Here is a 22703-nt window from a genome sequence, read left to right on the forward strand (position 1 = left end):
GGTCCTGGAAACGCTGAGTAGTTGGCGCAGCGTCCTGTGCTTGGTCCTGTCTCCTCCCTAGAGCCTCTTCCCACTACCATACCCGACGGGTCAGGTCGGCTCGGGCTGAGAAGCTGCGTACCGCCGCCGCGGCAGTGGCGTCTGATGACCCGCCGTCCCACTTGTTTCGGTCGCTATCGGCGGCCGATCTGCGTGTCAGACGGCGGCCGGCGTGTGATGGGTCAGGTCACAGAGGAGCCGCGCCCGCCCACCCGCAGGGACAGTCAGGGACGGGAGCGGCGGCTGTCGAGGGTGGGGTAAGTGAGAATGGAGTAGGGGCGAGGATGGAAAGGGGTGGAGTTATAGGTGAGGCGAGGTGGGATGGTTCTTCTGCTGCCAGCGGCTGACGACAGGGAAAAGGCGGATGGTACCGTAGCTAAACCGGTAAGGGACGGGACGGGACACGGTCCTGGAATGTCGGGATCTCGTCTCTGGACATGGAGATGATAAGAGCCGAAAGACCGACTGTGCTGACAGAGTGGCAGGGTCAGAACAAAATATGTGGAGTCTGGAAGGTCAGACCGCGCGAGCTATACGCTAGCTCACTTAGCTGCAAGCATGCGTTTTGCCTCTTCAGGCTTTCCATCACCATTTCTGACCATCAAATTCATCATCTGATCGTCTATTTGTATCTAAAGTTTCGCTGATCACCCACAATACGCATCAATAAAAACCCCCGTATCCTCCACTCAGTAGGTTCAGCAGCTCACTACCGGGAGCCGTGGCCGCTCCTCCGCCGCCCGGAGCCACGCGGCCCATCAGCACCTGTGCGCTCGGGCCGCACACACCCGGTCATAATTCAGCGACCAAAATAGGCCGCGGGTCGGCAGCGCTGCCGGCGGGAGGTCGTCTCTCTGCGCCCCGCAGCGCCGACCGAACCCAGCTGGAGAGAGGACAGACACCGCGCGAAAGGCGCCGCCGGGCACGGGGCGGGGCGGCGCCCGTACGACGCCGATACATCACCAGAGGATTGTATGGCTGATACTGCAGCCGAGCCGAGCGGTCGGGCCAGGTAGGCAGAGGCAAGAGGACGGGCAAAGCCAGGACGGGACGCAGCCCGCAGCGGGATTACCTATCGGCGCACTCGTCACGGCTGATCGGCAGAGTCGTGTGCGGACCGTTACTGACCTTTGCGCCGGCGGTGACACGGTGAGCCGCGGCTAATTCAGGCGCCGCGCCCGTACACACAGCGGTGTCCTGCGCCGTTCCGGTCGGCCCAGCCGCCGGCCCATAGGCGTAGGAACAGGGGGGGCCGGGGGGGCCATGGCCCCCCCACTTTTTAGCCATTTTTTAAAGTAAAATCTTTATTTTTTATTTAAATACAAAACTAAGAGCAGGAAATGATTCAGCAAGGTGAGATGAGCACAAAACTGCAAAGAATTTCTTCATAGGGGTATTGGGGCTCCCACAAAGTGACATTGAAGTTTCGCTGGCCCCCCCACTTTTCGTGAGGTTCCTACGCCCATGCGCCGGCCAGTTCGACGGACGGAGCAAACACAGTGCCACTCCCGCAGGTGAAACGCGACAGGCACTCCGTGTGTTTACCAAACTCGAAAAGCAGGTCGTGGACCAGCGCACTCACATGCTATATCTGCGAGAAGTTTGAAGGAGACGCAGTTGCGCTGCGACGGGCCAGTATCGTGACATATTTACGAGTACATCCGCGTTGTTTACCCGGATAAATAATCGGCCCCAGAGCCGAAAAGCGCCTTGACGTCAGCGCTACCACAGGTTAGGATGTGAATCTCTCAATGACAAACAGCTGGTCTGGTTGACCATCCATATCACGTTATCAACGCACCTGGCGATTTTTCATACAACGGCGCTGCTATTTACCTTTCGAATCGGCACGCTGATTGCGTGGTGCGAGTGGACGGCTCCCAGCGAGGTTTAATTAAAGCCGGGCGTTTTTGTCACAGTCTGGTTTTCAGGCGGGGAGTTTTTAGTCTGACGTACCACCGACGCCGTGCAGATGGGCACGTATAAATCAGCAAATTGACTCTCGCACCGTCTCGGTAGGATGAAAGGATAAGCGAAGACCGGTCAGAGTGGTCAGGGCGGCAAATACTCATTATATGACGAGAAACGCTATGCACGCTTCTTAGCATTAGAAGACAGAAACATAATGCAACGCATCTCACGAGACAAGTCGCGTATCGAGATCTTCAACAGTTTTCGGTCTAAATTCCCATACGACTAAAATAGGGAAATGGCACAGCCGTACGTAACACTGCGTGCCTGAGGTAAGCAAACAGCGGATGGGAGAGCTCGAGAGACTCGATAGACATTCGTGTCATCGCTGTTGTCTGTATGCACAGACGACCGCGGGGAAACATCCCTCAGATATGTCCGGAGAAAGCCGCTTTTAGCGACTGTTCATGGGCGTAGGAACCTCACGAAAAGTGGGGGGGGGGGGGGCCCAGCGAAACTTCAATGTCACTTTGTGGGAGCCCCAATACCCCTATGAAGAAATTCTTTGCAGTTTTGTGCTCATCTCACCTTGCTGAATCATTTCCTGCTCTTAGTTTTGTATTTAAATAAAAAATAAAGATTTTACTTTAAAAAATGGCTAAAAAGTGGGGGGGCCATGGCCCCCCCGCCCCCCCCCCCCCCCCCTGTTCCTACGCCTATGCGACTGTTGTTCCCGCATTGGCACCCAGCTGTTAATCGGACATACCAACAGAAAACTGCGGGAAATTCCATCACAACACCGGCCGCTCCTCCTCGCCGGCGAGTCAAAAACACAAACAGGTCGGGCCCCTAATCCAGTCGGACGTGTGTAGGAGAGAATCAAAACCCAATCACACCTTGCGTGAGTGTGGCGCCGACATCACAACAGCCATTAAATATTAATTCAGTCCGCCGTGATTCATAGCTGGATTGGTCCGACCGACCCGGCGGGAGAGCTGCGGGACTCAGTGCCGGGTTGGAGTTCGGAAAATGGCGAACCACCGCTCGACAGTCAGGACGGTGTAGTGACGTAGATAACGCCAATACTTTGATCAGAGTAAGGGGCGACAGTCTTGTTTGTGTCATATCTACGGATTACAGTACGCCGGGTAATAGGAAAGCCAGAGGAGGAAGTTAACAATCATACCATGAGGGCAACTTTCCATAAATTCATTTGCGGAAAACGTTCGGCGTTTGCACAAAATATTACTCTGAAAACAATAACGCTACTTTTTACAGCTCCAAATGAAGTCACCGGTCAATGGTATAGCCATTCACAATCGAGCCCCAGTGAGAGCTGCTTTATTGGTTCTGATAGTCTATCTCAAGTACCACTTGATGAGCCTCTGACCACCTTCCCGAGTAGTGGACCGGAGTGACCCAGCCCCACAGAAGTAGATCGGCGACTCGTCCGGATGGACTGCTTTATTGGTACGACCCACCGAGTGAGTCGAACAACCACGACCCCGCGACACCGCCGGCCGTAAACCGGGACCGTAAAAACACGATGGCTTTATGGTGCCGAAGAAGCGGTGATGTTTTTACTGGAGTAGAGCCGGCTCCCTGCTCGGTGGTGCGTGAGCCAGGTGACTGATCTGATAGAGCTGGAGGTAGGACGCCGCCGTCCGCACGTCATATCGCAGAGAGGAGCGGGCTAATTAATTGACCCAACATCAGAGTACGGCATTAGCATGGATTGTTGATATAAGCCAGGCCATGTTCTATTGGGCGACAGTAGGATACAGAGCATGCTAGAGCGTTCTGCGTTCATAATTATTGGCACAACACTTTTCCGTAACATCCCCCTGATATTGCTAAATTATGCTATTCTGTTACTTGTTAGGCATAACTGCAATGTCGTTTCGCTTTCCTATTTTAGTGAAAAGAGAGATTATTTGGATGAGCAGCACCATGAACCGTTTCTTTTTCTCTATTTGCGCAGCCACTTCGTTGCCTTGTAACGCTTCGTGTTCTCTCGTCTCTCGTAACGGGCTGTGTAACAAACCAGCTCTCACCAACCCTTTCGTGACCCGTCACGGACCACAGCCCCCCCCCCTGGGATCCCTCGCCGTGGTCTCACGTACCCAGCGTCGAACAAACACGCCGCAAAAAGCCGTCTATCCGACGCGGGATTTAAACCCCACGCTGCAGCGCCGCCGACCACCGTGAAGGCACAGACCGTTAGCGTTTGAATGATAGCAGGCGTGCGCGATATTTCGGCGCGCTCATCGGTCGGAGCAGCGCCTGGTAGCTGGTCGGCTGGGCGGTTCGAAATATCCACGGTAGATAACACCCATCGCCGCTTATCGTTTAATAACGGTTCCCGGATGTAAGCATCAATTGACAGGTGGAATGGCCGTGTCCGACAAACACTAAAGCGGAGTCGAAAACATGTTGTTGAGTTAAAAACAGCATTCCCACTGCGTGAAGTTTGACCGTTCTGGAAGCTTGCCTGCTGTGGCCGTCTTCTACGTAGAAACGAGCCATTAAATAGTTAGTGGTCACTAGTCAAGTATGCGATCTACCCGAAACCTTTTCTCTTCCCTGACCTACCTCACACACAGTCTCTTCCTTATCGTCCAACTACTGACCCTGGTACGACACCTGCTTCTAACGACGTACGCCCTCTGACATCCATCTCAACCATCTGCTGCCAAAGCCGCTGTCCTCTCTCAGCTCAATCCCCGCTGGAACGACCCACCTGAACCGGGCCTCCATCAGAGCCATTGACCTACCTGTGAGATCCCGCTCCTGCTCCTCCTCCTGCTCTTCCTCCTCACTCTCTCCAAGCTCCGGCTCCTCGGTCTCCATCTCCTGATCCTCCTCGTCCTCACTGGCGCCACTGACGTCCTGCAGCACGTCATCCGTGACGTCATCCAGAAGCGACGTCACCGTACTGGTGGAGGTGACGTCCGCCGGGCGCGGCTTCTTCAGGATGCTGGTCAGCTTGCGGTCCTCGGTCTCTGCCGGAGGCGAGCAGCGACCGGACGAGGGGCGCTCGAGAGTGGAGTTAGCCGAGCCCTCTCTGGAGGTTCGCTCCAAAGTGGAGTTGGCTGATCCTGCTTTGGAAGGTCGCTCCAGGGTTGAAGCCGGAGAGCGACCCACAGACGAGGGTCGCTCCAGAGTGGAGGACGAGCGTGCCGCAGAGTTGGGTCGCTCGAGAGTGGAGGCAGGCGAGCGACCCCTGGAGGAAGGCCTCTCCAGGGTGGAGGCGGGCGAGAGGGGAGTCCGACGCAGGGTGCTCGAAGGCGAGCGGTCGTCCGAGAGGCGCGGGATCATCGAGGCACGCGTCCGGGTCGAACGGGCCTCCGGCTCGGCTGAGGACGAAATGGGACGTCTGTTAGAAAATAAAATAACAAGTTACTGAGAACATTGTTTGATGGAGGTTGAGATCTTTTTTTGGAATGGTGATAGGCTTGTGAAACTCTTATTTACTTTAAAGTCCTTTGACAATATCGTGTGTTAATAAGCGAGGGAGTGATACAGTGGTCACTGCAAGCTTTATGTCATCGGTAAAAAGCAATGAAACTTGATTTGATTTTGTCTACCACAGAGCTGGGTGTTTTTGCCATTAGTTCCCTTAATGAACTACGTAAGTGTAAAAGTCACAGTCGTGGGATCGATACACGTCGTTCGATCAGTGACGTGTCTGGTTTTTCGCGGCTGTAGGTGGTTAATCGATCATTAATTCATCATCACACGCCGTTTCGCTACCGCGGATCACCAGATGTGACTAACGCCGCAGCGTCCGCCGTGTTTCCCGGCAGGGCCGGAGTCACGGGCCATATGTATGTGGCATTCTAGACCTCACATTGGAGACCGAGTGTGACGTGTTTTCCACCCCACACCGGAGACAAGTCACTGGCCACGACCCAGCAGGCTGTCATCAAACTAAGGGTCGGAACAGCCCGACGCTGCCCTTCCCGTCACAATTCGTGAGAGAAACTCGTGAGCACAGACCGTGATCACAGACCGTGAGCTCGGAGCTGTGAGCCGTGAGCTGCAGTGGTGACGCTTTCTATTTACCCACAAACATGGTCCGTGGCCCCGTGTTTTTCACCCAGAGCGAAGACCTGTCCTTTCCCATACTCAGTAAAATTGACAACAGTGTAGGTTATAAATGGCCTTAATCAATTTTAATGAACCAGACTTACCTAATTGTTTGTTTGTTTTGTTGGGTTAGGCCCTTTCGGTCCAATGAGACCATTTCAGAGCCGGGAGGATGATAGGATATAGGGGGAGACATTGGTCAGGGCAGGCACCCTAGTGGGTCGCCGGGGCTGAGCCCGTCCAGAGGACAGGCCACCCAGCCCCAAGGCACTCACTGCACCCGGCTACGGGGTGCGCTCCCTCGGGAGCAGCGGTGCCGCTCCAAGGGAGCAGCCCGCATGAGATAAAGTTGCCTGTCCAGCCCGGAGGGGGGTTGCGGCGTGGAGGAGAAGGATTTCAGTATCCTGAGGATAGAAGCACGGAACGGTGACTTACCTAATATCAGTTACGGTATAGAACCATTAAGGTCTATGACTTCAGTGTAAGCCGCTCAGTGAATGAAGCAGATACGCTATGGGCAGGTCATAGGCACGGTAGATGGATCCGCATAAAGTGACGGGACTGAACGGTGTGTGAGCTCGCACATACGCACTTCCTCTGTGCCAATTCTATTCCCGCGGCAACAATAGCACTCTGGGGAGGGGTCAGAGAGGTCACGGTTAACCGCTCCACAAAGGTGCCTCTGTCGACAGGAAGTGCCAGCGCTCGACACTGCCCCAGCCGAGCGGACAGTCAGCGACCCGCGCGCCACCTACCGGTTGTTCTGACGTCGCCGATCGGACTGTCGTCGTCCGTTGCCGACAGGAGGCGCTCCTGCTCGCGAGCCTTGGCCTCGATCTCCTCCACATCGCTGCCAGCCCGGTCGTCATCGTCCGGTACCGACAGCTCAGTGCTGCCACCTAATGGAAGGGTCGACATATTGTCAACATTCGTGTCAAAAAAATGTCTGTCGGGGCATTTTATGTATGTACTGAGACAAGCCGACCGGTTCAATATCATGAGCAGGTTTTGTTTTCAATCCATTTAGCACCGTTCCATGCTTCTATCCTCAGGAAACTGAAATCCTTCTCCTCCACGCCGCAACCCCCTCCGGGCTGGACAGGCAACTTTATCTCATGCGGGCTGCTCCCTTGGAGCGGCACCGCTGCTCCCGAGGGAGCGCACCCCGTAGCCGGGTGCAGTGAGTGCCTTGGGGCTGGGTGGCCTGTCCTCTGGACAGGCTCAGCCCCGGCGACTCACTAGGGTGCCTGCCCAGACCAATGTCTCCCCCTATATCCTATTATCCTCCCGGCTCTGAAATGGTCTAATTGGACCGAAAGGGCCTAACCCAACAAAACAAACAAAACAAACAAACAAATCCATTTAGTGATCTAGTTAATCTAAAATAGATTTAAGCGATTCGTAACAAGGGGCAACGGAAGATGGCACAGCACTTTGCATTAAAACCTGCACGTGCAATGCTCAGACACAGCGCGTATAGAGAGCCAATAAAGGGCCCCTGCGGCTCCAGACACACCGAATGTCTGCACTTGTCTTTATAAACAGCCCTATAGCTTTGGAGAAGGTACGAACCTGCCTTGTTGCGAGCCTTCAGTGCCCGCAGACCTCCAAACAGTGGCAGTCGGGGCTCGTCCTCGTCCTTATCCTCTGTGATGACAGGGGCCGCCGCCGAGGCCCGGTCGGCGGCAGGGGTCCGCGAGGACCTGGCGGGGGCCGGCTCAGGGGCAGGCTCAGGAGCCGGCTTTGGCTCCTCTTCAGCTGGTGCTGGAATAAAGCAGAAAACGTTTTGAAACAGACATCATAAGCAGCTCTAGCTATGGACCTCGAGCAAGATCAGACGAAAATAGTCGTCAAGCAATTTCCAGAACCAGTGTTTGTCCGAATTAATTCAAAACCAGTACCGATTTTCTAGTACAGCGTTAGGTATCAGAATAGAATGTATTATAAAAAATATATTAAAGGATAAGTAACGTAAAAATAATTCTTCAGCACTGGACATGGGAATCATGAAGAGAAACTGAGCCGTACTCGAGGCTATCTGACGTGCTTACCAGGCGGCTGTTCCGCCTTCTGTTTTCTGAGGGCCCTCAGTCCGAACAGCGGGATGCCGCTGTCGTCTGTCGGTCCAACGCCGTAACTGGACGTGATCTGCCCGGAGCCCGAGGTGGGCACCTTGCCGCGGGGCGCCGAGGAGCGCTTCAGCCAGGCGGGCTCCTCCACACGGCATAGCTCTGGGGTACGGTGGAGCACAGAGTCAAGGCTCAGAGCGTTATCACAACGCCGGCAGGGCTTATACAAAACGAGGAAAACAAAACAATGTATGGTGTTGCCACTCGCGAGACAAAGTGGCAAAGAGGGAAGTGTCAATGTCATTAAATTTCCAAACATTTCATGGAACTGATTTACTTCACAATGCATGAGTAAGATGGGAACGTTGATTGCTTTTCGGTTGTAGGTAGGTACCTATAGATAGTTTTTATTTACCACTTATCAATAAGTGGCAAAGTGGCAATTTCAACTATTATTGTAACAATTGTGTAATGTTACTTTAATGACAGCATCATCAGTAAAGAACTTACCTTCGGTGGTTGCTCTGTCCTCTGGTTTCTTGCCTATAACAAAACATGCCATGTCATGCACGAGACAAATCCCAGCCAAGATGACGCACCTATCGTGCTAACTGCCCCAAAGTGCGGCTGGATCGCATGCTATGTAAATCTATCAAATATCCAGCAAATCAAAACGTGCGGCTTCATAATACCAATACGACGCCCCATGCTCAATAATCAACGTCCGTGATATTTCATCAGTCCGCTTCAAATGCTTTATAAAATGAACACACTTAGCGGCAAAATATCCCACAAGCCTGTACTAAATACCCAGTGCGAGTGATGCAAATCAAAACATGCAGCTTGAACTAGAGTGCGAGACGCGTGGTGCGAGACCCACCCACGTGGTGATTGCTATTACAAATAAAAAGTGATTTGTGAGTTGTGACCGATGATGGTAAAATAATCAGACCAAAGTTTTCATCAAGCTTGGCAAGCAATAGTGCATAAGTTCCATAGCTCCTTCAGTTTAAGTTCTCAGAATGAAACCTTTGACGTGCTGCTTCAACTGACCTCAAGAACAGGTAAGTCTTCATCGAAAACTCAATTGTAGATGCTAGATAATGCTAATCATAATCATAGCAGCAAATACTAAATAATGAGCTTGAGCACCAAAAGCAGACAGCAAATCTCTCATTCCAGTAGGCACTTATTCATACTTACTCTCAAACTTGTCGACCTTGGACTTGAGCGGCTCAGCACTAGCCTTGGGCTTGAAGTCGCGGTCCCGATCCACCCGGTACTGGGACGGCCTCGGGATCTGTGTCTCCTGCTTCGCGGTCCTCTCGGCTTCGGCCCGCTTGGTCTTCTCCGGGGAAGGACTTCGCTGTGGCACGTCTCGGGGTGGAGTGTCCTTCTTCGCGGGTTTCTCTTTCTCAGGAGATTTTTCTTTCTCCAGAGGCTTTCCACGAGTCGGAATATCCTCCTTGGGAAGACGCTCCTCTGGGGTCAAAGCCTGTTTCTGGAGTTCCTCTTCCAGTGCGGCGTCTGGCTCGGGCAGTTCATTTTCCGAGTCAACTTGCTGCTCGGGAAGCTCTGTTGGAGGCTCCTGTCTCTGCTCGGTCCGCGGCACCTCTGGACTCGGCTCCCGTGGCGGGATACCGTCCTCCTTCACCAGATCCTCCTCATACTCAGACTCCTCCTCAGAGTCCTCGTCCTGGTCTCCGGCACCAGGCGGCAGCTCCTCAATCTTGGGCCGGTCGAGCGGGTCGGACGAGTGGAACAGGCGCGAGGAGTACTCCATCTTCAGCCGGCTCATCTCGGCGCCAGCTCGGTCCACCTCGTCCGGCTCCTGGACGATGGGCGGCGGCGCCGGCGGCTCGCTGCGGCTGCCGCGGCGCGAGCTGCGCGAGCCGCGCCGCTGCCGCAGCTCGTCCTCCGCCGGCTCGGAGGTCCGCGAGGAGCGCCGGGCGGTGCCGTCACGGGCTGGCTGGGAGACAGGGGACGACTCGGTAGGAGGAGAGCTCCGAGAGGACGGGACGCGCTCGGGCTCCGAGTCATCGGTAGGCTTCTCAGGTTTCTTGTCCCGTCCAGCACGGTCTCTTGGGGTGCTCGGAGTCGAGTCGTCCTCCGGTGCCGTTACATTAACGGTAACCTTTTCAGGTTTCGTTTCCTTCGGGACATCTCGACTCGTCACAGTCTTCTGCTCGAACTTCTCCTGGGACTTCTTAAACTTTGAAAACTTGTCTTCTGTCTGACTTTTGGGTGATTTTACAGTTGTATCTGAGATCTTGGATTGTGTCGTCACTTTCGAAAACAGTGAAGAGCTGGTTGTTGTGGTAGACATTTTCTTGACCATCCTGATCCGTGTCCGTACTTTGAATCGTTCGTCGTAATTGCTGGCCTTCTCGAGCTGTGAAACGAAAAGACGAATAAACGTCAAATAAGAAAAATTGCCATTGCTCGTAGCATTCAACGCACCAAAGGTGATCAAAGCTGAAAGGCAAGTTGTATTAAACTGTACGAGCATATCAAGAAGTTAAATGCCTTACTGGAGGTGAATCAGCTAGAACATGCAATGATCGAAAATAATCTAAAAGATGTTATTATTAGTAACCTACCATTGACTCTAGAAGTGCCAGGTCATCGATCTCCTCCAGCGGCCAGTCGGCCTGGTTGACAGCCCGGGGTTTCTCATCTTCCTCCTGTGGCTTCTGGTCCTCTTCAAGCGGCTCCTCCGGCTGGCCGGACGGCTCCTCAGTACGACTCTTTTCCACTGGGCTGGGGATACGCTGCTGTGCCTCTTCCTTCGGCTGACTCTTCGGCGTGTCGTCTGTCCTCGTCGCCCGTCGCGTCGGCGGTTTCTCAGACGTTTCGTCACGCTTCGGAGTCGCCGTCTTTTCCGGCATTGTTTCAGTTTTCTCTGGGGCGGACTTGCGGTCGTCGCCTCCCTTGGGGAACAGCTCGTCCATGAACTCGCTGTCTGGGTTGTAGCGCAGGTTGGAGAGTCGAGTCACGTTCCGGAACGAGGCCCTGTTTGAGCCCGAGTGCGTGTCACGGGCGAGCTCTCCGACGAGCCGTGCCGACTCGGGCTCCGCGGCCGCCGGCTCCGGCAGCTCCGGCTCCTGCGGCGGCACCTGCTTCATCGGTGAGGGCTCGCGCGACACATGCTCCAGACTCCTCAGCGAGTCGGCCCGGTTCAGCTTGCGTGCCTCTTCCACCGAGATGCTGCCCTCTGAGGCGATGGACGAGCTGCTTACCATGCGTTTGTAGGGGAACTTGCCCTGCTGTAGAGCCTGCTTTACATCTGTGTAAGAGTCCTCCTGGTACTCCGGCTCATCAGTGGCATGAGGTGACCCCGGTCGGTCCTTCTCCTCGCTGTCCCTTCGAGTTGTCTCCTTTTGTGGGGAGACTGAGTCGCGTTGGGGAGCGCGAGGCTCCCGCTGCGGCGACATGGAGTGCTTCCTGGCAGGCCAGGTTTGCGCCAGCTCAGCCGGAGTGCGATCCATCTCGATGTGGGCTCGCATCACGAGGACAGACTTTTCTGGGGAGGCGCGCGTGTCGATGGGGCGGCTGTCGTGCGCCGGCGCCGGCTCGTCGTGAGCCAGGTGCTCGAACTTCTCTCGGGCACGATGCACCGAGTCGCTCCTGTCGAGACGCATTTTGTTTTTCGAGATAGACGATCGGCGTGAGGTGGTTGACTCTTGTGAGCGAGACTCGAACTTCTCAAATGCCTTGGCTAGCCGGCTCGACTTGAAGCTAGGCTGACGGCGGAAGACGGGCGGGCTCTGCTCACGAGCCGGGCTGTCCTGGCTCGTCCGGGAGCGGCGACGGTTGTTGTCTTCGAACGGCCGGTCGTCCTCGTTGACGTGCACGTCCGGTGAAGGTACGCCGTCGCTCTTTGCCTCCTTGGTGTCATCAGCGGACTTGAGGAAGGTCAGCTTGTCCAGGAGGCCGGAGCCGGCCGCCTTCCTGCGCAGCTCGCCGCTCTCGGAGCGCTGCTGCGGCGCAGGGCTTGGCGGACGCTCCGGCTCAGTGTCCTCGCCGCTGGTGACCTCTCGGCCGTCCACGATCTCCACGTGCACAGTGTTCTGGAACTCATCAGGTTTTGGCGCCTCAGGAGATTCTTCCGCTTGAGCAGGCCGAGGACTGGGAGATCGCTCATCTCGCACTGGCCGAGGCTCGGCAGGACTAGCGTCTCTGGCCTGAGGGACGGGGGATTTCTTGTCCTCGGTCACCTGTGGCTCTGGAGTGGGGTTCTCCCTAGCTGGAGGCGGAGACGGTGAACGTTTACGGAGCGGAGAGCTCTTCTTTGCTCGTGGTGAAGCTGTCTCTACCGGAGGTGACTTTGACTTAGCTTTTACTGGAGAGCGACGTGATTCCAGCGAGGTCTTGCGCTCGGATCTAATGCTTGCATCTGATGACCTCTTTCTGAGGACGCCAACAGAATCCCTTATACGATAATTTTCCTTCTCCTCAGACTTCTGTCTACTGCACAGCCGTTCTGTGCGGACTGGTGCCTCCTGACTATTCTTGCGGCTGTTTCGACGACTGGACATCGGCTCGGTCGCAGGCTTGTCCTTTTTGGAAATGTCTGATCCCCGCCTAGTGGCGGGCTTCTTTGCCTCTGGTTCAGCCGAGGGCCTGCGACGAGACAGGTCAGAGTCACGTGACTTGAGCGGTGATTTACCAGGACTTCTACGAGACTCTTTCCTTGCATCACGAGGCTCATCTTTCTTCTGGACATAACTATCGTCTGCCTTGGATTTTGGAGAACCCCGTTTTGATTGCACTGGACTGGTTTCACGGTTCAGCTTAGCCTCGCTAGTCGGAGATGGGGACCGATCGTGTTGGTCGCTGACGGCAGGTGACTCATCGGCCGGCTTATTGTCCTGCTCAGCTGAATGACGATCCCGTTCCTCCACTTGTAAATCATCCTTTGTAACACCATCTGAACGTTCTACCTTAGTTTCCTGTGATTCAGGACGGTCCAAACCATAAGGCTCTTCGCGCTCATCACGTTCAGGCTCTTTTACGGGAATTGGCTCTTCTTTGGAATGAGATGTCGGGGACTCAGCTCTGTCAGGCACCTCCCTGACTATGTTTGGCTGATCATCGTCGTTCAGTGTCTGTTCTTCCTCCCGCTTTGGGGTCCTCTCTCGGCGTGGTAGAGAGCCATCATTACGTGCCGGCTCCTCCGCAGGCTCCGGCTTCCTTCCCGGTGAGTTGAACAGCTCTCTTCTGCGGGAAAAGTCGGATGCGCGCGGGACCGGAGCGGCAGTAGGAGAGCGGGTCTCTTCAACCGCCGGAGCCTTGTCCCAGATAGTCGCCTTGCGCGGCATCCGAGGCGATTTTGGCACCGTGGTGTTCGTCTTAGTGACTGCCTGCATCTTATGCTCGAAGAGAGACATCTTGTTCCTGACGGATTTCACCGCTGGCTCGTCATCGGAGCCATCATGTTCCGGCTCAGGGGCAGGGGTCGGGACCGTTCGTGGTTTGGATGCCACTGGCGGAGCCTTCCTAGATGGGCTCTCCGGCTCTTCTGACGCTGTAGGATGCTGTCGATTCGTCTCCTTGGGACTCAGCTCATGTGTCCTCTGTACTTCGGGAGACATTTCTCTTTCTGGAGTCGGGCTGGAACTCTGCTTATTCTCAGGGCTCAGACGTCTGCTGCGCCGCAAACGCTCTTCACTGGGAGACCTGTCGTGGCGTGGCCTCTCCTGGCTCGGCGATTCCTGACGTCTGAGCTTCTCGCTGGGAGGGCTCTGCTTCCTTGATCTGTCTGGGCTCGGCGACCGCTCCCGGTTTTGCCTCTCCTCACTGGGCGACCTATCACGCGGTTTTGGTGAGCGTAGGGACTCAGGGGAATCAGCTCTCTCGTCAGGCGGCAGATCTGGGACGCTGTCTGGCTCTGACGGCCTCCTGCCATCGGGCAGCGGTCGGTCTGGTGAGTCCTCCTTGTTGCTGTAGTACACAAACTCTGACTCCGTAACTGACTCGGTGTCACTCTCGCTACTGCTGCTGCTGCTGCTGTCCTTACTCGGAGCGCGCTTCTGCTTCTTTTCAGGTTCCGGACGGCGACGAGTAGTGGCCTTCGTCGGAGATTTCTGCGCGGGTTGGGAAGGCACGTCCGAGCCACGCCGCTGTTCGGACTTCTTCCGTTCTGGTGTAGCAGATTCTCGTTTTCCCTGAGATGACCTCCGGCGGCGTAGCTCGGCCAGTCCGGTATCCAGAGGTGCCTTGCGTGTGCATGGGGCGCCCGGCGTATGCTGATGAATGCGACCGCACGGGTTGGTGTCTGAGCATGTGGCTGGTTTGACGGGGCTCGATTCCCGCATCCTCGGCTGGCTGCCAGTCGATGAGGCTGGCTTGGACGGGCTGACAGCTCTGCCCCGCGGCTGGCTGATGGTCCGTTTCACCGGAGTTTTGGCCGGGTCGGCAGACGGCCTCCGGCGCTCCTCAGAGGCAGCAGGCTTCCTCTTGTCTTCCTGAGGACGCTCCTGAGGACGTGAGGTACCGCGTCGAGGCTGACTTGTCCCAGACGAAGTTGTCCGGGAAGCCCGAACCGTTGTATCAGAGCCACGAGTGGTCCTCGGCTCTCTTACAGACGTTCTGGGCTCCCGCGTCGCACTTCGGCCAGTCGGCTTCAGTTTAATTTTATTTTGCACGACCGCCTCGACCTCAGCATTATCCACCTTGATGGCGAACTCTACAGGAGCTCGCGGCGCCGTTCTGCCATTTATCTCCAGAGTCTTCTTAGTCTGGTACACCTTCCTCTCCTCCTCGTCTTCTTCGTCGTCCTCTTCCTCCCTTGGCGAAGACGGAGTCCGCTCGTCAGCCGGTGCTCGTACTACTCGGCGTCTGCGCACCATCACTGTTCCGTCCTCATTCTCCACTTCTTCATCGGACTCTTCAAGTAGCTCACCGCCAATACCGGCCATCACAGTGTCCAGGTCATCGGCGCCTCCGCGACGGACCTTTTCCAGGAGCCGGTGAACCTGGGGCACGTCCGGCGCCGCACCTTCATACGTCACCAGCAGTTGGTGGCGCTCGGAATGGAGCTCAGTAGGACGCAGCTCCAGCAGCACACCGGAGCCGTCCACCGATACTGTCACGTTCTCGGGCACGTCCCACACGTCGCCGGCGTCAGAAACGTCGCCGACATCGCGCTGCTGCTTATCCGCGGCCTCATGCTCCGGTTGACGCTCACCCTCCGACCGCCGAGGGCTGCTAACTCCGTTTTTTGACGGCTGACGGCTGGTCACCGTGGCCCCCGCACGACCGGTTGGGCGCGACGAAGACCGACCCGAGGGAGTCCGCGTCAGCGCTGTCTTTCTGTCGGTACCGCGCTGACGCAGTGTGGGCTCCGCCGGTGCACCTCTGGTCTTGATGACTTTGGTGCGCGTGACGGTATGGGAGCCGTCTTCTTCGGTTTGTTCGGTGCGTGAGTCCTCCATCACCTCGCCTTCGACGCTGGCCAGAATACGTTCGATCTGCTGCAGATCGTCGAGACCAGCGTCCTGCAGCTGCTGCTGAATCGCCTTGAGGTCGGGCCGAGCACCATCGTACTCGACCACCAGCTGACGCTCCGAAGAGCCGTTCTCGCGGCTCGGAGCGGGCCGACGCCGCTCCGTCTTGGTCGGCGAGGCATCACGCGCCCGCTCGGCCGGCTTGGTTGTCGTTCGGGCAGCAGGACGCTTGGTCGGCGAGGCGTCCCTGCTGGGTACCGTGCGCCGCGTCGTGGTCGTCTCAGTCCGTCTGAAGGAACGTCTCGCAGCTCCGTCACTGCTGGAGCCCGGCAGACCTGGCCGGGAGGGAGACGGCGCAGCACGCTCCGGCTTCTGCACCTGGTGTGTTGCCGTGGTGGTAAACCGTTTGCTGATCTCGGACACCTTGTTGCGAGAAGGAGCGCCGCGAGTGGAGTCACGGGTGGTGTCACGGGCCGAGCCGCGTGTGGATCCACCGCGGGTGAAGGGCGCGTCTCTGGTCGAGCCTCGGGTAGATCCGCGGGTAGAGCCAGAGCGCTGGAAGTTGGACGTCTGTCGAGTGGCTGGCTTTTTCGCCTTGCTCTCGACATGCTTGGTGATGACCTTCATGATGTGAGTGACCTGTTCGGTGGAGAAGAAGCCAATCCTCTCCAGCTGTCCGGTCAGCTCCTCGAGGTCGGGGTGGTCGCCCTCGAGTGTCACCGTCACCTCCTGCTGCTGGTTACCGGCATTCAGCGTTAGGATCACCTGCTTCCCCTTGATTTCGATGTTGACGTCGTCGGGTCCGGTGCTGACGCTGCTCGGTGGTGGTTTGGCCGGGCTAACCGGGCGACGGGAAGAGGAAGAGGACGGTGGACGCAGTGTCTCCTCTGTCCTCACCACCTTTCTTCTGCGGATGACACGACGTCCTGCCTCATCCACCTCCTCAATGGTCTCGTCCTGGAGTACCTCACCGGTCACCTGGTTGAGCAGCGCGTCCAGCTGCTCCTGGTCGGACGGGTCCAGCTGAAGCACACGTTCCACCAGCGCCTGCACGTCAGGCCGTGTGCCGTCGTAGTGGATGACTACCTCGCGGGGACGTTCCTGCGCAGCGGCCAGGTTCAACTGGATCTGTCCGTCACGCAGCCGAAGCTCTGGGCTGTGCTGCGGCGCGGCCGGCCCCTCAGTGGCCACCTCGGCGCGCGTGGTGCGCACTGGTTCGCCATCGACGGCTGGCTCATGGGATTCAGCGGGCTGACAGCCGAGCTCCTCCAGCAGCTCGTCCAGACCATCCGGACCGCTGTTCTCCAGAGTACACATCACTTGCTCCAGGTCGGGCGCACCGCTGGGGTAACGCAGCAGGAATTGACGGGCCGGGGCACCAACGGTTGCCGGCACCCAGACCTGCAGTTCGCTGCCACGCACGGCCACCTCTTGCGCGCAAGGTCGGCGCGGCCGCTGCGTCGGCGACGGCGCCTGCAGCCGCTCCTCTGTGCCGCACTGGATCACTTTCCGGCGGCGCGTCACGCTGCGACCCTGCGCGTCCTCGTGTGTCTCGTGCTCGTCCTGCAGTACGAGGCCACCGAAGTCGGCCAGGATGTCGTCCAGCCGCTCGATATCGCTGAAAGTGAAGTTCTCCAGCTTCTCTCGCAGTGCTGCACAGCTCGGCCGATCCGTGCCGCTGAAGCTCCACATGAGCTGACGCCGCTTCTGCGGGTCGTCCGGCTCCACCGTAATAAGGATCTCGCCGTCTGCGACCTCTACGTCAGCGTCACTGATGATCTCCGGCGGGATCACCTCGACCACCTCGCCGGCACCCGGCTCGCGGTCGAACTCTCGGACGGCAGTGCGCACCTTCTGCGTGCCCACCCGCTTCTCTCCGCCCAGTCCGGTGAGCATGAAGTCGATGTTCTCCATCTGGTCGAGACCCAGTTCCTGCAGCTTGCTCTGGATCTGCTTCACGTCGGGACGATCTCCCTCATACTCAAGCACCACCTGGCGTCGCGCCTTGCTGAACTTGTCCGGACTGAAGTCAATGACGATCTGGCCGTCGCCGATCTCCACACGGGCGTTCTCCGGCTTGTTGACGATGTCGATGCGCTGCTTGCGGGTGGGTGACGCTCTGGCGGGCCGGCCAGCCGGCGGCTCCACGGTGGAGATCGCCCGACGAGCGCGCCGGTCCGTCGGCCCACTCCTCTCTGGTGTGGCGGACTTCCGGGCGGGCACCTCCGTGGTGGCGGCGCGCGAGGAGTACGTCTTCCTCGGCGAACTGCCGCGGCTCTCACTGGCCGGACTGCGCCGGGCCCGCGTCTTCTCAGTCTCTGGCGACATCTCCTTTCTGCCCGGAGACATCTCTTTCCTCACTGGCGATGCCTCTTTCCTTACTGGTGACGCCTCCTTCCTCGGCGGCGACGCCTCCTTTCTCGACGGAGAGGAGGCTCGTTCCGAGGAATCAGCCGCCTCCCCCGCCAGGCGACGGTAGCGGGAGTCACGCTCCAAGCTGCGCTCCCCGTCGTCCGATCCGTGCAGGTCCTTGAGGCGACGCTCGCGCAGCTGGAACATGCGAGCGCGAATGTTGCGCTTCTCGGTGACGTCCTCCTCCTCCTTCCACTGCGGAGAAACAAAGAATACTTTTAGACAATGATAGCCGTATCCAGTAGCGGCGGAACACCCTCAATTAAGGGGGGGGGGGGCACTGCCGAGTTTTGGTCCCATTCTTTCCATGCAACGCCCATAGGGCTAATGTTAAAATACCAAAATCAAAGGGGGGCCCGGTGCCCTCCCCGTTCCACCGCCTATGGCCCATATCAGTAGTTACGCAAGCTCCCTCTAAATAGCGTTCCTTAGTAAAATGGCAAAGCAGCGTGGCTGACAGTCCCATAGAAGTAACACCAATATAAATGTGTCCCCATTGATATAAATAAGAAGCGGGTCACTAATCGGCCGGGTGTTCGCATAGCTCATACTAGCATCACAACATTCTTATTTATAGTCAGCGGACCTGACAGCCTATCGCTTGCCGAGCAGAACGTCTCAAGCAGCAAATAATGTGCCCTATCTTGGATGACAACGAGCCGTCATCGGTTAGTTATCGCTCGGCGATAACTGAGGTTCTGGGCAGCGCGAATCGGACGGGAGACCGGCACAGCGACCACCGCCGACAGAGGAGGGTTAGGGGTGAGGCTGGAAGGGGGGGGGGGACGGGACGGGAGACGAGAGGTCAAAGTACACGCGGGCCGGCCGCCGGCCGGGTGACACCATTAGAGCGCGGCAAACAGGGGAGAAGGGTTGAGCGCGCGGCCCAGTCAGTCGCCGCGCACGGGCGAGAGGGAGTTGTGTGCGGTGGGGAGGCTCTGACGGCCGATACTGTGCGGTGAGACGAGCGACGAGAATCCCAGCGTGCACTTCCTGGATATGGAGCATTTTCCAAGTAAGTCCCGGGTCATGAGGACACCCCACGGCACGCCCGGTCCGCTAGGTCACCGCTACCAGCCACACGCCAGAAGGCCTATACGCCCCACTCAGTGGCTGCCATACCGCGCCACCACTGTCGTACTAGCGGACCGGAAGCCGTCCGAGGCGGGGTCAGTCGTCCCCGGGAAAAAAATATTGCTGATGGGTGTGAAGTGTTAATACTAACTGTACACGTTCGGCCCTTCCGGCCCGCCAGCCGCCGCTCACGCCGGTTAGATGGACCGCCTCGCAGCCCCCCCCCCCTCCCGGGATAGCCAGTCGCCTGTAACTAGGTACCGGTCCCACGGGCCGCCGACTGTAAGCACGGGCTCGCCAGCTGCTCACTCCGGTCCCACGGCCGCAAGCTGTACGCGCACGCCTCCGGGCTCGCCAGCTGTTCACTCCGGTCTCACGGACCGCAAGCTGTACGCGCACGCCTCCGGGCTCGCCAGCTGCTCACTCCGGTCCCACGGCCGCAAGCTGTACGCGCACGCCTCCGGGCTCGCCAGCTGCTCACTCCGGTCCCACGGACCGCAAGCTGTACGCGCACGCCTCCGGGCTCGCCAGCTGCTCACAAGGACAGGAGCCGGCGCCCGACACCGGGGCAGGCAGCGCTGAGGGCAGGCCTTTAATGGCCAAAAGGAGAACACCGCTGGGAGGTAAGCACGGGAGTGAACGCTAGACCAGAACGGTTAGTTATCGCTCGGCGATAACTGAGGTTCTGGGCAGCGCGAATCGGACGGGAGACCGGCACAGCGACCACCGCCGACAGAGGAGGGTTAGGGGTGAGGCTGGAAGGGGGGGGGACGGGACGGGAGACGAGAGGTCAAAGTACACGCGGGCCGGCCGCCGGCCGGGTGACACCATTAGAGCGCGGCAAACAGGGGAGAAGGGTTGAGCGCGCGGCCCAGTCAGTCGCCGCGCACGGGCGAGAGGGAGTTGTGTGCGGTGGGGAGGCGACCCACCCCACCCCCGTCATGCCCCCTCTCACTTCCCATCGTTGTCCTTTCCTTGCCCCGTCCCGTCTGCCCTCGGCTCTGCCTGTCCAGGAGAGTGTCTTGGAACGAAAGGACAGGAGCCGGCGCCCGACACCGGGGCAGGCAGCGCTGAGGGCAGGCCTTTAATGGCCAAAAGGAGAACACCGCTGGGAGGTAAGCACGGGAGTGAACGCTAGACCAGAAGCATGGTTAGACGCCGGCATAACTGCATGTTCATGGGCCCACCTCTAACTGCTACGGGGCGCCAGATCGCTGTATTTCGTTTTACCGGTTTGGGGTAGCGCTTTTATTGCTACTTTCTTGTTTATTAAGAAATGTATGAATGTCGCGCTTACATCAGGCATCGGAGCTTCTGCTGACACAATGCTATTACCACGGTGTAATAAATCTCTGTCAACAACCATTATTTGTGGTGGCTGCGGTAGGTAGGTATTTCAAGCATACCCGATGCCGGAACGACACAATCCGTTCCGTTCATGTGCAACTAATCTAGCATGAACTATGCAGGCAGACTATTATTTACATGCGAGGGAGCATCAGCTTGAATTCGCATTCGGTCACACAAATGCCTGACCACCCACGCGAAGGGACTCAAGAGGATTCGCGGAAATGAATGCGATGCAATCTCAAAGAAATGTTTACTGATCTCCCGTATTTATGGACACAGCGTTCGTTGAAGAGACGACATTTGAAGACGGCATTTGTGCCCTTTACAAATGTCGTCTGATGGCCGTCAATTATGTTTTGTTAATTAAAGATGTCCAAATATGTTAATCTGACGTTGTGCTTTTAGCTTTACCAAGTAGTTTGATCACATCCATTGATTTGAAGACTATGCTACCTTATTGAGACAGTTAAAGGTTGCCGTCTTTTATGAAGAAAAACAATAATAATAGCTAAGCATGATTGAGTCGTCATGATCATTACTATCACCAAAACAATATAATATAATCCCATTGAAAAGGCAATGTTTTTCCTCACAATCGGCTTTGGACATATCCTATAATGGTCTTAATCCTTAGCCACCTGCAATTGCATCGGCGTTCGAAACACACATACAGTCAATCATTAAAATAATCAAATAAGGTAGCGGCCCACACCCATGAAGTTAATCAATCAAGTTGAGTAGCTAGAGCCGGAAGGAGGAGATGAGTGTAGGTCTGGTCGTCGGTCGACATCAAACATAATCTAGCGTTTGCTCCTGGGGCCGAGCAGCGGCGCCGGGTGACAAGGCTGGTATGGTACTCGGCATGGGCCAGGATGAGGTAGATACTAGATAGTGACATCGGTCGTCTCTCTCGTGTGATTCAGAGTCGCCGCTGGGGTCTGGCGCGGTCACCTCCCCCGGATCGATCAGTCCACGAGTCCCCGAGCTGATCTTACTGATCTTTTTCAGTCGTTCATCGGTGACCTGAATTCGTCAATAACTCAGCACGGCGCCCTAAACTGAATATCGAGTTGCGAGCAGTTCGCATACCGCACCTCACGAACTAAGGGGCGAGCCGGCACGCTCTACAAATAACAAGGGAAAGATGGCATTGCTTAGTACCACGACTGTCCATGACTTGTCTCCGAAACAGTGAATTTCGTGAGCTCACTCCAACGAATCACTACCGCATGTTAGTACATATTGTCCAGTTTGGACGTGAGGTATGATTAATGACCCATTCGTGTCAAGCGTTTGATTTAAATCTCGAATGCCGCTTGAATAACGATTTATCATCGACAAAGATCGAGATAGCTTAAATACTAATTGAATGCCTTTCATTCCTATTCGTAATTGGTTTGATTTCTTTGCCCCAGCACCGGTAAATCATTAGATTCAAGTTATCAATCACCAAACGACTGCATTAGAGCACATATTTATGTTCACACGAAATGAGTGATTTACTTCAACGCTCAATGCCCTAAATCCGCTCAGGAAGACGGAATCGCGCTCCGCCCGGTAACAATACTTAAAGCTCGGTCTAATCCCGGTGTTCGGTTCACGTGTTACTACCGGAGGGGAAGGGAGGGGAGGGGGAGCCAGAGGGCAGCGTGGGGGGTGTCAGATTTCGGCCAAGGTCTGCCGGCGGTCGGTTTAGCCACGGACGAGCCGGTCCGACCGGCTGGCAGGGCGGCAGGCGAGGTACCGGCCGCCGCGGACGGCATCGGGCAACGCACGACTGCTCACGGCGCAAGGCCACGGCCAGACTTAGCTGCTGCCGTGACACAAATACTGTCCGAGTACCTATCGGTTATCGATCAGTTTTATCACGGCGCTGGTTATAGCCACGGAGCTTTTCACCGCTCATCAGCTGAAATGGGAAGGCTTCATGTTGCGACCGAGAGTGAAAGTCGCCCCTGCGTGGGATGGGACGGAGTCGACCTCTCCCGCGACCCGGTGACCCCTTGCGCCCCTCTCGTGACCTGTCACGTCGGCCGTCACATTATCAGAGAACTGCGGCTCGTCACGAGACCGCTACAGTGATGGACGGTTTGGTAACGCCGACCGCATAACACCGTCATGGTCTCTTACGGAGAAGTTTAACGATAAATTTTGTCGATATTTTAAAATTAATATTAAACTAACACACATCTTATGTTGGACGAATCTGGGCTTTGCATATCGCAGATCTAGCCTTTTGTTTTCGCCATTAATCCTTAAATCCGTTTCCATGACAGGAAATTAGTTTCCAATTGCCTCACAGGATTACTAT

The 22703-nt window shown here is 56.6% G+C and overlaps 1 protein-coding gene across 1 annotated transcript in view; it reads right to left on the minus strand.

Moving 5' to 3' along the window:
- Positions 1–22703, minus strand: part of LOC122382722 (serine/arginine repetitive matrix protein 2-like) — a 120710-nt gene that overhangs the window by 41721 nt on the left and 56286 nt on the right. The window contains exons 3-9 of the mRNA XM_043368415.1: positions 10709–18163; positions 9312–10500; positions 8619–8651; positions 8091–8270; positions 7612–7803; positions 6795–6938; positions 4725–5306 (exon numbers count right to left, since the gene is read on the minus strand). Of these exons, the coding sequence (XP_043224350.1) occupies positions 4725–5306; positions 6795–6938; positions 7612–7803; positions 8091–8270; positions 8619–8651; positions 9312–10500; positions 10709–18163 (9775 nt within the window). The remainder of the gene's footprint in view (positions 1–4724; positions 5307–6794; positions 6939–7611; positions 7804–8090; positions 8271–8618; positions 8652–9311; positions 10501–10708; positions 18164–22703) is intronic.

Source organism: Amphibalanus amphitrite, unplaced genomic scaffold, assembly GCF_019059575.1.
Source record: "Amphibalanus amphitrite isolate SeventyFive unplaced genomic scaffold, NRLGWU_Aamphi_draft 000012F_arrow, whole genome shotgun sequence".
Taxonomy (NCBI): Eukaryota; Metazoa; Arthropoda; class Thecostraca; order Balanomorpha; family Balanidae; genus Amphibalanus; species Amphibalanus amphitrite.